Source organism: Exophiala bonariae (assembly GCF_035927105.1).
Source record: "Exophiala bonariae strain CCFEE 5792 chromosome Unknown scaffold_5, whole genome shotgun sequence".
In the NCBI taxonomy this organism is placed as follows: Eukaryota; Fungi; Ascomycota; class Eurotiomycetes; order Chaetothyriales; family Herpotrichiellaceae; genus Exophiala; species Exophiala bonariae.
The window spans coordinates 902,607-918,596 of record NW_027042480.1 but is presented as its reverse complement, the minus strand read 5'-3'; the positions used below and the strand labels follow the sequence as shown (position 1 = coordinate 918,596).

General features: G+C 51.1%; 4 protein-coding genes across 4 annotated transcripts; all 4 read right to left on the bottom strand.

Moving 5' to 3' along the window:
• Nucleotides 1-19: 19 nt before the first annotated feature.
• LTR84_011089 (uncharacterized protein) lies at nucleotides 20-1,189 on the bottom strand (the record flags this gene model as incomplete). Its single annotated transcript, XM_064854622.1, has 1 exon — nucleotides 20-1,189. The coding sequence occupies one exon, from the start codon at nucleotides 1,187-1,189 to the stop codon at nucleotides 20-22; it is 1,170 nt and encodes a 389-aa protein (XP_064709348.1).
• Nucleotides 1,190-2,891: 1,702 nt separating this feature from the next.
• LTR84_011088 (uncharacterized protein) lies at nucleotides 2,892-3,746 on the bottom strand (the record flags this gene model as incomplete). The annotated part of the gene is made up of 2 exons (XM_064854621.1): nucleotides 2,892-3,001; nucleotides 3,056-3,746. The coding sequence occupies 2 exons, from the start codon at nucleotides 3,744-3,746 to the stop codon at nucleotides 2,892-2,894; spliced, it is 801 nt and encodes a 266-aa protein (XP_064709347.1).
• Nucleotides 3,747-5,854: 2,108 nt separating this feature from the next.
• On the bottom strand, nucleotides 5,855-7,908 carry LTR84_011087 (uncharacterized protein; the record flags this gene model as incomplete). Its single annotated transcript, XM_064854620.1, has 2 exons — nucleotides 5,855-7,014; nucleotides 7,065-7,908. The coding sequence occupies 2 exons, from the start codon at nucleotides 7,906-7,908 to the stop codon at nucleotides 5,855-5,857; spliced, it is 2,004 nt and encodes a 667-aa protein (XP_064709346.1).
• A 2,441-nt stretch (nucleotides 7,909-10,349) lies between these two features.
• Nucleotides 10,350-15,306, bottom strand: LTR84_011086 (uncharacterized protein; the record flags this gene model as incomplete). Its single annotated transcript, XM_064854619.1, has 5 exons — nucleotides 10,350-10,859; nucleotides 10,912-13,002; nucleotides 13,101-13,568; nucleotides 13,623-15,069; nucleotides 15,224-15,306. The coding sequence occupies 5 exons, from the start codon at nucleotides 15,304-15,306 to the stop codon at nucleotides 10,350-10,352; spliced, it is 4,599 nt and encodes a 1,532-aa protein (XP_064709345.1).
• Between the last annotated feature and the right edge of the window lie 684 nt (nucleotides 15,307-15,990).

Below are 15,990 nucleotides of genomic sequence, written 5' to 3'. Positions count from 1 at the left end.
ACCATCATAACCACGCGCTTCAGACCCTCAGATTCCTCTGCAGCCGTTGCACGAGCGACTCGAGCTCGGCATTGCGGTCCTCGAGGGAGGCGACTTCCTTCTGCAGCGACTCCTTGTCGCTCCTCAACGACTGGACCTTGGCGGCGACCTTCTCGCTGTGCCGGAGACTGTCCTCGAACATGGCCTCGATGCGCGAGACGAAGTGGTTGTCGGCGGCGGCGACGGCGTGCACGGGAGGAGGCACCGCGGCCGACGACGACGACGCGGGCACCATTGCCAGACTCAGCGAGGATGATGACGGCAAGGCCGCGGCCGCCTGCAGTTGGGTCTGCAGGTCTTTGTTGGCGCTCTCGAGCTCCAGCACCCGCTGCTCCATGGCCGCCGTGCGCGCCACCTGCCACAGGTAGTCGCTCTGCTTCATGCTCAGCTTGGCACCGGAGCTCGAATGCGAGTGTCCGGAGGTCGGACTCGTCATGGCCCCGGGCATCCCTGGCCGCGTCGATGCCCACGTCGCATTGGCGAGCTGTTCCCGCAGCACCAGTACGTTGCTCAGGTCTTCGTCGCGCAGCATCTTCATCTCCTCGTGCATTCGGCGCTCCTTGGCGAGGAGTCCGCGGACCTTGATCAGATTCTCGAGGTCACCATTGCGCAGTGTCAGCAGGTCCACGTAGTTCTGTGTGCGCTCCTTGTGGTCTTTTTCGATTTCGTCGAAGCGTTTCTGCAGCGAGCTGTGTTCGTCTGCCATTACAGTCGGCTGGCGGCGTTCCAGATTCGAGACTTTGGACAGTAGCGTCTGCAGCATATCTGCCATGGAGCCACCGGAAGTGAAAGCATTTGGTTTATCGAATCCCGCACCGTTCAACGACGTGGATGAGAAAGTGGATGACGGTGGGATTTCATCATAAGTCATAGGGCTCAGTGCTTGTTCTCTGCCGTCGACAAAGGCCAGTTTCTGTCTGATTGCCCGAGGTGTCTTCAACTCCATCTCCTCCTCGGCCTCGTCGCCCGGAGGCAGAGTTGAGCCGGAATGTGAGCCATTGTCGGTTGACATGGAACTTCGACGGTCAAGATCGATACGATGTACCTGTGGTTTTCTGGGTGCCCAGGTGTCTGATTCTTCGATGACGCCGTGGACACTTTCGGCATAGCTTGACCCTCGACTTCGAAACGATGAGACAGAGCCCGACATGCTATGTGCTGTTTGTGAACGTGAAATGCTTCCGGGTGTCCACATTTCTCGACAGGAGCAAAATGAGGATAAGACCAGATAGGTGAGTGGTGCGCGAGTGGATCACAAGGCTCACGGAAGCTTTGATGGCAAAAGAGTGTGCACAAACAAAAAGCAAGCACAGGTGGTGCGAGGATGATGAAAAGAAGGACGGGCGGCCTCAAGTGGTCTGATTCCGAAGGAAACATACACGACGTTGCAGGGGACTAGAAATACTTATCTCTTTGGCAAACCGTCCCTTTCCATCCCCCTTGAACCGAGTCAAGAGTTCAAGAGGTAGCTAGGTATTAGCACAGCAGGGAATACGGGTGTGATGAGCGGATCACCGTGTTTGACAGTACTCCCTCCCAACTCCGTGCCATGCAGAAGCAACGTGATTCACCCACCCCGTCTGTGTGGGAGAGTCGCAAGAGATAGCCCTACGGAGGTGTTGTTAAGATTCCACAGCTAAGTAGTCACTGGGTGAGTCGATGATGAAACGTCGTGGCTCCCGTTTGAGGCGATGGTCTGCGACGATACTTGAGACACTGCCCCCCATAGTGCCCATCTGAAGGAACTCGGTCGGAGATCAGAAAGTCAGGGGTTCTTCTGCATCGGGGCTTGTGAATAAGCGATCTAGATCCAGCTGGAGATAAGATACTTTGGGTAGTATAAAAATTCGAAAACGGATGAAAGATGTACCAGCATGCATTATTGAGTCAAAAAGCATTCAGCAAGGACTTGCTTCGGGCTATGGATGACTGGTACATAAGTCGTCCACGAGCGCCTAAGGCTGGCTTTTGTGGGCTTTCCAGGTGTGGTGGCAGGGGTTCCGGGCCCTGCAATTGGTGAAGCAGCGCCAAGAATGGCGCCTCGGGCCTTCTCTTGGAAGCCCGGAAGTGAATCTTCAGTACAGTATGTAGCAACCACCAAGGGGTGCAGCATCAGATTCTAACCGCCGAGCATGGATGAGCAACTTGACCAGCAAGTGTTCGTAGACCTGTCATCAAGTACGAGGTAGGGATGGACAAAGAAGTGAGAATCCATCCCCGGAGTTGAATTTCACCGCCCAACCCACCATAAGATTCTACGCACGACTTGTATTCCCTCTACCAAGATACAGTCTGGATCATGTCGTGCTCCCGTAGCCCGTTCAATGCAGATCTACTATCAGTCGTTATGGGTCAAGCTCATGAACACATATTCGCAGATGGTAAAGCTACCGTCCCTTGATGGTTGGGGTAGTAATTGAATAAACACAAGCTAAGAACAAAGTTCCACCACGCGGCGGTCCGCTCACAAGCAAAGTGCTTCTAATGACCGTACTTCTCAAACATTCCTTCTGTTCCATGGACAGTCATATGGTCTCCGTGTGCTAGACCTTCAACATAGAAAACATCGTGACGCGAATAAAGCTAAATGATTGATTGGCTTCTGCTTGCCCTTGGGGATGAACGGCTGTCGAACGCTCGTCTCCCATTGACTGCACTCCATGGAAACACAAATCGCGAAAACAAGCATGAGAAAGACAAGAACAAAGTGACCCTTAATGCTCATATACCATCCGTCTGCTGCCGCAGACTGCACTGGCGGTGCCTGCTGATTGCTCTCCTTTTCACCATCGCCTTGTTCGGGTCCATGCACGTATTGGGCTCAACTGCTGTAAGTGATAACGTATGCTCGTTCATCGAAAGAGCTCGCCATACAGTCCGCGCTCCCATTCACGGAGCTCATCTGAGTTGGTTCGCTGATAATCATACCCAATCTCAATGAGTAATCCTTTACGCCGACGCCCTGTTGGAAATGTTAGTCTTTTGAGAGAGCTCCAGGGCCTTGATAGAGACTTACGGTTGTCAGCAGGTAGACCATTGCTCCAAGCAGGGTTAAAGTCGGCCGTTCTTAGATCTGGCCTGAACAAGCAATCAATCGCTTGGGGAGCATACTCGAAAGTCGTCGAAAAAGCGATTAAGCCGATCAAAATGTCAAGATCACCTGCGAGTTTACACTGTCGCGACTGAGGCTCTTCTGGGGGTTGAAGTGTGATTGGAAGCAACTTTTCGAACCATCTCCCTGGGCCGGGGAGATGAAGCTGTTGATGCTCCTCGGAGTGACCGATCACAGCAATATCGTGACCCCCTTCCGCTTGACAGACACTGAAGCCAGGACGCCTCCAATCGAAGCCAGATTCTGAACCATCGACATCTTCCTCTGTACAGTCTAGAGGAACATGAACATAATTGTGCGCGTAGGGGTCCCAGAACATGGTCGCAGCCCTGTATGGTCTAAATCGTTGTTGCTCGTTGGGGTTCAGGCGACGCAAGCGATTCAGGCCAGGTTCAAGCAAAGACTGCATGCCTGAATAATTGTACACTAGGCCAGGGTCCCAGACATACCATCCGGTCGAATTCAGTTTATTGTAATAGTTCTTACGACGTGGTGGGAGCCATACCCCCATAGGCTTATCCCAGGACTTGGATTGATCGTTCGTATGCTCCACACCGGAAACCTGCAGGAAGAAAGGACGGATGGGCCCCTCCATTTCGACGTGGATATGACACCAAAGGCAGCGAGATCACTTCTCTCTCTCTTCTGAAGAAGGGAATGGACGGAGAAGAAGAGAATGGCGAGCGCAGATCATGCTTACCATGGAGATAATAAAGGTTGCACCCGGTCGATCAAGAAATCTGCCGAAGAGCTACGGTTCGAACAGGGAGAGGTTGCGCGCCGCCACCTGGTGCCAAAATGAAGGAAGGTGTACTTGGCGTATGCAAGTCCAGCTCGTGTGTGCATACTCGGTCCTGCCGCCGGAGATACAGCAAATTGGGGACATGAAAACCCAGCTCTAGCGCCTAAACGCACATTTGACTAGGTGTCAATGGAACTGGCGCTTCCTGCTTGTACCACAGTTGGGCTTCGATAATCACTGTCGATCGACACTCTTGCGCCACGTCGCGCTGTTGACGCAATTCAGCAGGAGGGACCCGAAGAACTATTGTAGGGAACATCGCCCATTGGGTGTCTTCTCCTTGCGTTCAAGATAGTGAGCGCCATCCGACAGGCATTGCCGTACAGTCGTGCATAGACCGGGAGGTGTGGTGAAGAAACGGTCCGACTGTAGAGGAGAACTGGGATGGCGATGAAGCATTCCTGGGAATGACCTTACCAATTCCGAAATGGCAAGAACATCGCTCCGTTGAGAACACGGGAAAGCTTCAGCACTGAATCATGATAGGCGAAGGCCAACATCCACTGATCTAGCCCTCGAATTTTCCCGAGAATGCGGCTCTGCGGCAATTGTCGGCACCTCTGAAGGACCCAGACCAGCGTCAGCAATTGAGGGTTTGCCACGGACGAAAGGTGCGGTCGATTGTGAGGCCGACAGACGATTGCGGCGTTTCTTTCGCGAGTCAAGTGATTAGTCAGTGAAGTTCAACATAGCCAATCAAGTCCAACATCTAATCAAGTGGGTGTGAGGCCAGGGGTGTGCGGAATCGGCCGCGTTGTGGTGGTGGTTGAATGTTGAGGTTTGCAAGTTGAATAGATTTCAACCCCAAGGTTTGAAATGAACCCTGTGGATGAGAATGGACTTAAATATATGATTTTGCCAATGAACCATTTCTGCGGTAACGGGCAAGACTACTCTTGATCCGATTCATCCATTAAGCGTGATTCACCATGCATTAGTGGTTGCCTTTTCTTGTGTCCGCACGGTTGCCTTCTCTAGATGAGCCTCAAAGGCACAAATGAGATGGCTTCTCAATGCAAGAAACAAGCAACGGACCGGACTAGTGGTACCTTTTCTCTGCAACAATGTCAAGTGGCAGAACTTCAATTGGAGCAGTGCTGAAGTTCGGGAAACGATCTGATCGATTGGTTTTTGCCATCGAACAAGCCATCAACTCTCAGTTTCTACAGGGCAGTTCCCCAGACAGGTTCTAGACCCATGATGCAAAGAGATGATACTCGCTGTCCAAAGGGAATGACGACTGTTTGTCAGAAAATCAAGGCGGGGCCAATCGGTACAGCAACAAGAAGAATTGCCGCGAGAAGTGTGCTAAACAGTGGGATCCGGTGACTGGATGGCGTGAGATATATGGGAGAGGTGAGTATCGAGGGAGGTCGGCGGTCCAGTACCAGAATCGACCGTCAGACCATCATGAAATGTGTTGCTTGATGCATGCTTTTCTTCCTTTTTGTCAACTTGCGACTGGAAAAGATGGAATCGGAAACCACCTTTTATTATTGATGGTAGTCGCGTTGTCCCATGCGTGTGCCTCTTGCATGCTGTCTGCGGCATGCGGGTATTTATGCAGCTGATCTTCTCGAGGGATCAACCTTCGACTTCAGTCATAACGACGACCAACGATCAGGTAGGGAACGGTAACAATACTAGCAAGGCAGGAGGTATATGTTTAAACATTGTACACGAAAAATGGAGGGAAAACTATCAACTTAAAAAAACCATCATAAATGCTCTTGCTTTCTTTCTCACACACCACACAAAATCGACACAAAAAGTGTACGGCGTGACATGAACTCTGTACTTGTTCAGCAGACTCCAATGCTCTCCAATGCTGGTCGTGTCCAATCTGTAAGCGCTTCAACCAATTTCACCGAATCATTCTCTACAACTTAAGAGGGAGGCATTTAGAAAACACCTGCGCAACCCCAGAATTGCTCGACACCGAACTGACCAGGCTCCTTCCATGGCTCATCCTCGTAGCTCAAGAAGACGACTTGAGCACCAACAGCGGCTTGGATGCCCTTGAGAGCAATTGCCTGGTTTTCAGGGCTGGGCACGGCAGCACCGTTGGCGTTACCTCCGTGAGGCCATCCAGATTCCAAAACGTAGATGGGCTTTCCAGAGAAGAGTCCGTTGAGGATGTTGATTTGATCTTGAATGAACTTGCCTGCCTTGTCTGCGGAGATCTGGGCGTTGAAGAAAGCATACAAGTTGGCACCAACAACGTCGATGACAGCGCCAAGAGCAGCAGCGTTCTTGCTATCCTCCCAGACGGAGAGGGGTTCGGTGGTAGTGACTGGACCAGTGTAGCCAGCAGACTTGAATGCCCATGTGCTGCTGGAGATAAAACCAGCAAGGTCAGAGGCAGATGCAATGTTGTTGAAGATAACCTCGTTACCAACGACAATCAACTCAACAAGATCCCACTGTCCCCATGCAACAATGTCGTCCACTTGACCCTTGGCAGCACCGATTCCAGTAGAGGAGACCCAGACACCGAGGATGAGCTTGAGTCCGTTGTCACGGGCAGACTTGCCAATGTTCTCGAGGGTGCCGCAATCAGTGCTGTAGACACGGACAGTGGTGAAACCCTTGGCAGCAATAATGGCGAGATCCTTGGCAACAGTGCCTGCATCCTTGCAGCCACCCTTAGCGGTATATGGAGAGTAAGTCAGACCCCACGAGTCACCGTTGGGCGTGATACCAGGGTAGCCACCGCCGCTTCCACCACTTCCGCTTGGCTTGGGCCATGATCCAGTGGATGACGAGGAAGAGACGGCTGCAGATGAGCTGGGAACTCCCCAGCCGCCAGCACCACCGGGAGTGGTTGTGGTAGTTGCTGCAGCACTGGTCGAAGAGGACAGAGTCCAGTCAGCCCAAGTGCTTGAGCTGGTCACAGCCACGGGAGCAACTGAGGAGCTGGTGGTCCAGTCGCCCCATGTCTCGCTGCTGGTGGTGCTTGTCGTAGCGGCCACAGCAGGGGTGGTGCTTGAAGAAGTCCAGTCACCCCATGTCTCGGTGGTGGATGAGACGGTGGTGGTGGTTGCGTCAGCAACTGGGCGCCCTAGATTTTTGTTAGTCGTGGAGATGTGAGGATAGAATTGAGAGACTTACAAGTTGGCAGACCATAAGAAGTGATGACAGAGACGGCACATGAGCCAGGCTCAACAGCCCATGATGGGCCGAACCATCCAGAGGCAGACCAGCCAGGAACAATGGTCGAGGTCACAACAGTGGTCACGTGGGCCACTGGCTTGCTGCTCACAGCGGCCGTAGACTCCCAATCGGCCCAGGTGCTGGTGACGGGCTCAACATACTTGGTGTCGGTCACAGTCGATTTCAAAGTCACAGTGGTGGTTGGTTCAACCCAGTCGACCCACGTATGATCGGGATCAACGGTCTTGGAGGTAGCAGGGGCCACTGGCTTGGAGCTGGTGGAGGACTCCCAGTCGGCCCAAGTGTGGTCCGCGGTGCTGGACTTGGTTGCGGGATCAACTGGCTTGCTGGAAGTGGTGCTGCTAGACTCCCAGTCGATCCAGTCGCCAGATGAGCTGGAAGTAGTCGCCGGGTCGACGGGCTTCTTGCTGGTGGTGGTGCTGGAGGACGAGGTCCAGTCCTCCCAGTTCTCTTCATCAGTGGTGCTGCTAGAGGTTGTCTTTGCTGGTGCCTTGGTTGAAGTGGTGGTAGCAGGATCAACTGGCTTGGTACCCCATCCGCCGTTCTTGGTGGTGGAAGTGGATGTTGAAGTGGTAGCAGGGCCGACGGGCTTGGAGCCCCAACCAGTGGTAGAGGTGGTTTTCCCGCCGTCAACGGGGTCGACACTGGTCGAATTCCAGTCGAGCCAGGTGTCGCGGGCGACCTTGTTGTGCAATTGAGCGTGCATGTTCTCGACATGGCTCGAGGCAGAAACCGATCCGATAACGGCTGCACCAGCAGCGGCAAGAGTAACAGCTCTCATGATGATTATTGATTTTCCAATGAATTCTACTATATTACTAGTATGTTAATTGTCCTTCGAAGGTCGTAGGAGGGTTGTTTGAGTCGTTGGTGTTTGGTTAAACGAATGCCCGCGAAAAGAGTGGCGCGGTAGTGGGAATGTTGAAGCGAAAGATCGGTCGGCGACGCTCTCGAAGAACTCAAATGACCATGCGTAGAGCCTTGCGTGGAAGGAAAAGAAGGTGTATGAGAGAGGCATAAGCCGATGCATATACTCATATTCGAAGGCGGTGGTGGATGGAGACGAGATGGGCACGATCAAGCAGACCCACCTCGAGATGGAGTACCATGGACCCGCCCTGAAGCTCACAGGAGGGCGCTAAAGGAAATGGGATGTTAGCAACTCACCAAAAAGTTTAGTTATGGAGTACTGTAACGTGTACTTGCAGGAGCTAGCATGGTTAGAATGGACATTGAATTTCAAAGTGGGCTTGGAAAGGCAAGGCTGGTTTGTTGGCGTGTTTGCCACTTTCCATCATCATTGGCTTGAGAGCACGTAAGCTCAAGAGAGGGAAAGACGAGCAACGCAAGCGATGCATATTGGGTCTGGGTCATTGGACCAAGAAACTCTCGAGTAATAAACGAAGTCTTCCAGAGAGCAAGCGTCTTCAGATAGTTTGTGCCCCCTTGACCGTTAGTATGTCAAACGTCTTCCACACCGACTCTTGATCTTGACATCTCCGACGAACACGTTGTCCATGCTTCTTCACGGTCAAAGTATCGAGAGTCGAGAGTGGTCCATCTCGTAACAACAAGAGCCATTTCGGCGTCCAACCGGACGGCTAGGGTGGGGAGAGGTTGGACATTCTGAAACCGCCACACATGGGGAAATGCTGGTTTCCCAATTCACTGGAGAGGCTCTGTGATGCATGCAAGATGAGGTGCTACTGCCGCCTAGCCAGTGAGAGTGCGCATAAGGAGGCTCAGATCGAGACGAAGTTGTTAAACGGGGGGCAGGGATTCGCAAAATGGAACTCGAATGGCTGCAGGACGACGTCGACGGGCAAAAAGGGGGCCAGCCGGAGATTTTATAATCCGGCGAGCTAATCCGGATGGGGACTAAAGCAAAGCTTGGTTTGACACCTTTAAGATTGCACGCGACTTCTCTCCATTCTCTGCATTTCTTTCTGAAGCGAACCCTGGTCTTGGTTGTGTCCCTTGTTGTCTCTCCTGCTTGAATTCGAAACTTTGGCCTGTAGAGAAGAGTTGTGCAGGATTGCCTGCATAGGTAGGTATGATTATTCCAAGGTGCTGCCGCCAGACCTCACGGAGGCCAAGCCCCAACGTTGCAGACCACCGAGATTGATCTTTTTCACTCCTTCCTTGGCCCACCTTGGCCGTGAGATCTCGTGGCACCTTTCAGGCTGTCCTTCACGGGTGATCTCTCCTTTTGACTGCTGCCATACTTGCAATTTCCGTGCCCTTCCTCTCCATCCACTCTCTTTACTCCACCAGTCGGCGTGCAAACATAGTATTATTCGAACAAGAGCCCAGTTTTCTAAATGATCGACATTATGCTCCAGTGTTGTTTTTTGATGAAATTGTGAATATTTCTTTATGAGCACTCGTCATCACTGGACTTGTTGTAATTGGTGAGATGAACACAACAAACACGGCTGGCATCGTCACCCATCCCTACTATTCGACATGTCTTCGAGTAACTGCACCCCTATCGTACTGTGACCCTTGACATAAAGTACAATGCAAGTTGCAGTACATGCAGCATTGGAACTTGCACGTTCCAGGTTCACCGGCCATCTGCGGGAGTCGGGAAGCTCAATGTGCACGGGCACGGGCACGGTCTGTGACTTAACTTCTGACATGTTTCCAGAACGCCAGTATCCGGTACCTCCAGTTGAGTTTCGTTTGGGACCACCAGCTCAATGTTTGACCACGGCACCTCGTATTCCGGGACAGCTTGAAGAATCGTCAGTGGAGGCTGATGCGGAACTCCATCCAAATTCGACAGAGTACGGAGTATGTGTATGGTCTACCGAGTACCCTGGAAACCCTTGATATTGCGTAGTCGCAACAAACTCAGTTGCCAACAAAGTTACTGGTGGAATAAACAAACTTTTGTTCGTTCTAAACTATCTGATGACCTACTTCGTACGTAGGTCCGAGGACATTGTACGATATAGCCACAAACTTACTTCGAATGATGGGCTGGGACGAAGCTTTCTTCGACTTACGAAGTAAATGCACCTCCGTCAATTATACCAAAAATAAGTCACGTAAAGCCTCCTTTGGGCTCTAATGTCATTAAGTCTCTCCCCCATTTCCACCATCACATATTATCGACAACCAAACGATCTCAAGCTTTCAGTCACCGTTGTCAACAACTGTTGATTCCTCATCCCTCATCCACTTCCCCAATGATCAGGACCATCTTTGGCCCAACATCTAAGGCTGTTCGTTGAAGTCAAAATTGCCCTCCTTGAGGCCTCGTTCCCAAGCAGCTTTCCGTTGCTCAACATCTTCAGCTCTTTGGTCTTTCATCCAGTTCACGTTGCGCACAAAGATCTCCCGGAATCTCTCATTCTCTTCAATCTTTCCAACTTCAAATTGTTTTCCACTCGATCCCTCGTTGATCTCGAGTTTCTCAAATCCGAAATCGTGGTGAAGAAATAACTTGTATGTATCCGGACTAATGAAAGCAGTCTGTTCATCAAAGTGGGCCATATTGCCGTAGACTTCGTTGTATGCTGCCTCGATGTTCGCATTTTGAGGAATTATGTTTCGTTGAAGATAAGATTTCCTAAGTCGTGTTTGATCAACGCCCTCAGTTGCGTCGGTCATCGTGTATGACGCAGTATAATATTGCCAGCGTGCTTCGTCAGTCATGGAGTCGCTATCAAACGTTGCGTCCTCCGAAGGGAAAAGGCGGATGGTACAAACTTGATCTTTGGGAACCTTCCAGGTGTTAGTCTCGAGTTCAATTGACAACAATTGACGGGGCGCTTACATAGCTGATGCGATACACTTCACCGTCCTTGGACAGTCGTTGCACCTGTTTTCTGTATTGGATCTCCTGCTTCCGTGTCGTATCTGGACGCTCTCGGTCTTTCAAGAAAAGGTTGGTGATGTCGACACTCTTATCCTTCGCATCCCCACCGAGAATGTTCATGATGAATCGTAGAATGGCACTGACAAGCTTGTCGACAGTATACAGTTGCCATCCAGTTTTGTTGTAGTATCTCCTCAAAGTTTCCTCAAGGTGGCTCACCTCACCTTGTCCGGTGAGGACGTCCTCACACATGTGCAAGATCTGGCTGTAGAAGTTTTGCTTACCGTTGATGTCATAAAAGAAGTAGTCGGGGCCTTTGTCGATCATGCGCAGTTCAATCGCAGCTTTGACGCGGTTGTTAGCCCCTTGATGTCGTGCGACTGCTTCCTGAACATTTGCCTCATTCTGTTTGATGGCGAGGAGCCTGCTGTACATGGACTCAAATAGGCGGAAGAAACAATAGATGTTGGCGTTGGCGTAAAGATTGAAAGTGGTGTGTTCGTATGCCTCATCCATCGCCAAGTGTCGTACCGAATGATCGATGTTAGCAAGGTTCATCCAGGGATGCTGGGGACCATCAACCACATCTGAGTTGGTAGTGTCGTCCTCCATTTCGACCTCACTGGTTGCCCCAGGCATCGGAGTAGATTCTTTGCTCGCAGAAGCAACACTGTCCTCCTTACCATGGCGTCGTTCAAGTGCTTGTCGTCGAAGCCAGTCAGACTTGCGACCGGATTTACCCTTGGTTGGAGCCGGAGCATCGCTTTCATGGCCGTCGACCCCATCATCATGGTCTCTATTCCTGGCGACCTCAGTATCCATTTGTTCGAGGAACTTTTCAGTGTCGAGGCCGAAGAACCGAGGTACAAAATCCGTGAACCAGGCACGGATTCTTTCTTGTTCGCCAGCATTGAATTGGGTACGTTCCGATTCCAACGAAACTAGGACCAGTCTCGTTGCATCGGCAATGACATCAAGGTCATGGAATTGATATTCAAGTTGATGTTTGTCGGACGTGATGCCATTCTCACGATTCTTCTTGGCTTCCTCGTACTTGGCCTGAATTTCACTCGTGAGCGTCTTCTGTTGGAAATTCTTCTTGTCCATATTGCGCGCATTGATGCCTTGATGATCGAGGCTCTTCCAGAACTGTTTATGTATCTGATCCCGCCAAACCTTTTCCCACTCACGTTGAACTTGCTTCCACTCTTCCAATTTCTGCTTTAATCGACCCAGCACTATTGGGAGGACGGCAGTTGGTCGAGCAAAAAGCTCTTGCATGACTCTGGCTCCAGTTTCTCGACCATAAACCTTCATGATGATGCGTTTCGGGATGGCCTCGCTTGCACCACCGAAATTGGGGGACAGCACAAATTGAGCTCTATCGGCATCGCTCATCACACCAATTTGTTGTACGATGGGATCCATCAACTGCACCGTGCGCTGGCATGATTCAATGTGAAAATCATAATCATGACGTTCTTCCTCAATTCTGTGGAGGGCTTCCTCATGTTGATTTTTTCGATGGGCGACAAAGCCGGAATCTTCAGAAGCCCACGTAGGATGAGATGCCCAGACATCATTGAGAACTTCGTAGCACATTCCATCCCGACCTTTGCAAGGCTTTGTTTGATCACGTTTCGGAAGGTGGCGATAGCTTGGTCCGAGAGCACGACAATGGGCGAGATTGACTCGACCAGGATCAGGTCGAGCACGAGCTTCCACAACCTCTTCCTGCTCCTGGATGTTGAGGAAGTTTCTAAAGAATGTCATGAGATCTTGATTGCCTCCGATGAAAGACATGACTCGATCGGTCAATGTATACTTATCAATCAAATCCTGAGAGTAAAGATTGCAAAGTTTGAGAAACTCTGTGTAGCTCGCACGATTGTTGATGTGTTTCTTTGCCCGATCAAAGAATCCCAATTCCTCTTGAGTGCTAGGCATACTCGGGAACGGAGGAAGTGGCTCGGGGGCCGATGGAACAAGAGTTGGTGAGGTAACCACGACATCAGTCTGTGGTTGTCGTTGATGAGTGAGTTTCGCTCTCTATACAGAAAGTTGGTCAGTTAAAAACTTTCAAGACACAGAAGAACTTCAGGTGAGGTTGAGCACCCGCTTCTTAATTATAATATGATAGGACATACCTTGCTTGCGTTGCCAACTTGCACTGGTGGAGCTCTGGAAGCTTGGCCAAGTGCTGGCTCGCCAGTGGGTTGAACTGAGCTTTGGGCTGTCAGGGCTGCCCCAGGCCCAGTGCGACGCTTTTTGTTATCTTTACTGGTGCTAGGAGGATCGAACTGTCCCATTGGCGGCATCTTGGAAGTTGGTCTTGGAGTCTGAGCTTGAGGAGGGGGGGCAGCTGCCGCGTAGCCAGGCTCGCCTCGAACGTTGCTAATTTGCTCTTCTTGCGCCATTGCTCGGGCTGCTTGGGCTTTGCCGTGGGCAGCAGATTCGGGTAAGAATTGCTTGAAATCATCCAACAGATCTGGAGCTGAATGAAAAAGCTGAGTGACCTGAGAGTAAACGTCTCCAATGGGTTTTGATTCACGTTGATAAGTCTGTAGGATTTCCAAAAACTGTTTGTAAATTTCTGGTTGTTGTGCAAAGCGATTCTGTTACTTGTCAGTAAAGATTTCGCAAAATGGTTTGAAAGAACAATAGCAAACCTTAATTTTATTAACATAGCTGATAGCATGATTGAACTCGACTGGCCCACCGCGTTTCACTTCATTGAAGTTGGCAGGGTTTGCAGTGAATAAACCACCTTGTGCAGTGAAGTTTCCTGGCTGACCTGGACCTGGAGAGCCCGCAAGAGCGGGTCTCGCCGCACCATTAGTGACAGCAGTTACTGCATTCTGTAGTTGTGAGACACCACGCTGGTCTTGTTGGCTGATCACACTTGCTGTTTCCTCCAGAGGACGATCTGCAGGCACCGGTTTATAGCCAGGCAATTCAGCAGATCTTACACTTGGGGAGGCACCCAAGGCTTGACCCCAGCCATGTCGGCTCTCAAATGGATCTTGTCGGTTGACCGATTGTTGAGCTGTGGACGCGATACCGGCTGGCTCAAATAAAGCACGCCCTCGACCTTGAAGTGATTGGGTCATAGTGCCACTAGGAGTCGTAACCCTAATCGCATCAGGATTGTCGTCTGTCCCACATTCGATCCTGTAACCTGGCGGAAGGAAGGTATTGAATCCTTGGATTAATGCGGGATGACCATTGAATAAATTGGAAACCCTCTCGATGACTCCAGGCGTGTCGATGGCCTGGCTCTTGAAATCCTTCATAATGTCCAAAAACCGATTATACACATCTGGGTGGTCACTGAAGCGCATCTTGACCTGATCGAGATAGCTCAACGCGTCATTCAAGATGGGCTGCTGGCCCTGATGAGCTAACTGAGCAGAAGCTTGGGACGGAGAGGGTCCAGGCATCAGCTGGGCGCCCTGATGCTGCGGAGGAGGAGGACCTTGCTGATGGGGAAATTGGGGTTGACGCTGAGGCTCGAGCTGTGGAGGACCTCCAAACAACGAATTCGCAGGAGTAGATGCTGGGCCATTATGTTGGGCGGCTCCAGCACCACCATTTGCTAGAAGACCATTTGGGCCGTGTATCGAATTGGGAACCTTAGATGCTACAGGTTGGTGAAGAGGAATTGCAGCATGGCTCTGTAAGGGACGCTGCTGTTGTTGTAATTGATCTTGTTGGCGATTCATACGATCCATCTGCTCGCGCTGCAGAGCGTCTCTTTCCCGCATCATCAATTCTTCCTGTTGTCTGTGCAGTTCCAAGGCGTTGCGCTCTCGTATGTCTCTCTCCCTCATCTCATGTTCACGTAACTCGCGCTCACGGAGGTCCCTCAACTCCCTTTCACGATTTAGGTATTGAGATGGCGAATGTTGTGGAAGAGGATGGCCCGAGGGATGGGCTTGTGTTTGTGGAGGCGGCTGAGTGTTATACTGATGCTGTTGTTGATGATTCGGCGGGCCTTGGGTAAGGTCCGCAATGGAGAGGCTGTGGCCTACCGAAGGTTGGGGATGATGCTGTTGATGGTATGACGATGGCGGTGGTGGGAGAACGTGCGGGGGAGGCTGTGATTGAGGATTGGGACTTGGGCATTGTTAGTTGACTGACGAAAACGAGGAGAGGGTTGCAAAGATGAAAGGCAGGGGAGTGCGGTCCATGAGTGATGCTCGCGCGAAAAAGGCTTTCATGCGTGGAAGATTGGGAGGAATGAGCATGAAAACATGGGTTGGGCACCTACCCAAAAGGTCGAAAATCCGGGAAAGACTCGTTCTGAGGAGGACCAGAGGCACCGCGCCAGTGATCAGAAGGGTTTCGATTCATGGTGTGATGAATGTCGAAAGAAGAAAAGGCGAAGGCTGAGCTTTTGGGCGCTGGTTGTTGGCTCCTGGACTTCCCCTCACGTGTGGTCACCTCTGATCATCTGCGACTGACACGTGTGTGACAGAATTACTCGGACTGGATCAAACGAGAAAAACAGTGCCGGGAAGCGCCCGTGATGGTACAGAGCAGGAGACCGACAGGGAGCAATGTAAATAAAGAGCAGGACCAAGAGAGAGGAAGATGTCGTGGTTGAAGAGTGTGAAAGAGGATGGGACAATGGACGAAAAAGCGCATCCAGGAGACAGCATGTTGAATAGCAATTCTGAGGTGCTCCAAGTCTGGCTCCAAATTGAGGTCCGCCCCATGTCTACTGGCTACTCCTGGGGTACTTAACAGATATGACATCGTTTGCCGTGGTCTAGCGTCCTCGCTTGACTTTCTCCTTACAGGCTCACGATGCTGGAATTTCTCCAAATATTGATCCGCACTCTCAGGAAAGGCAGTTTCATTGTCACGTGATTTTCACGTGACTAGGGTTGCCAGGCACAGGGTCCTCCTGGAGGATATCAACACAATTTAATATGGTAGATTCCTGGAGTTCTCCAGCATCAATAACCACATTACCCTGATATACTCCTCTCACTTTCCTTGCCCCTCCTCGCTCCTGACACTCATCATTGGACA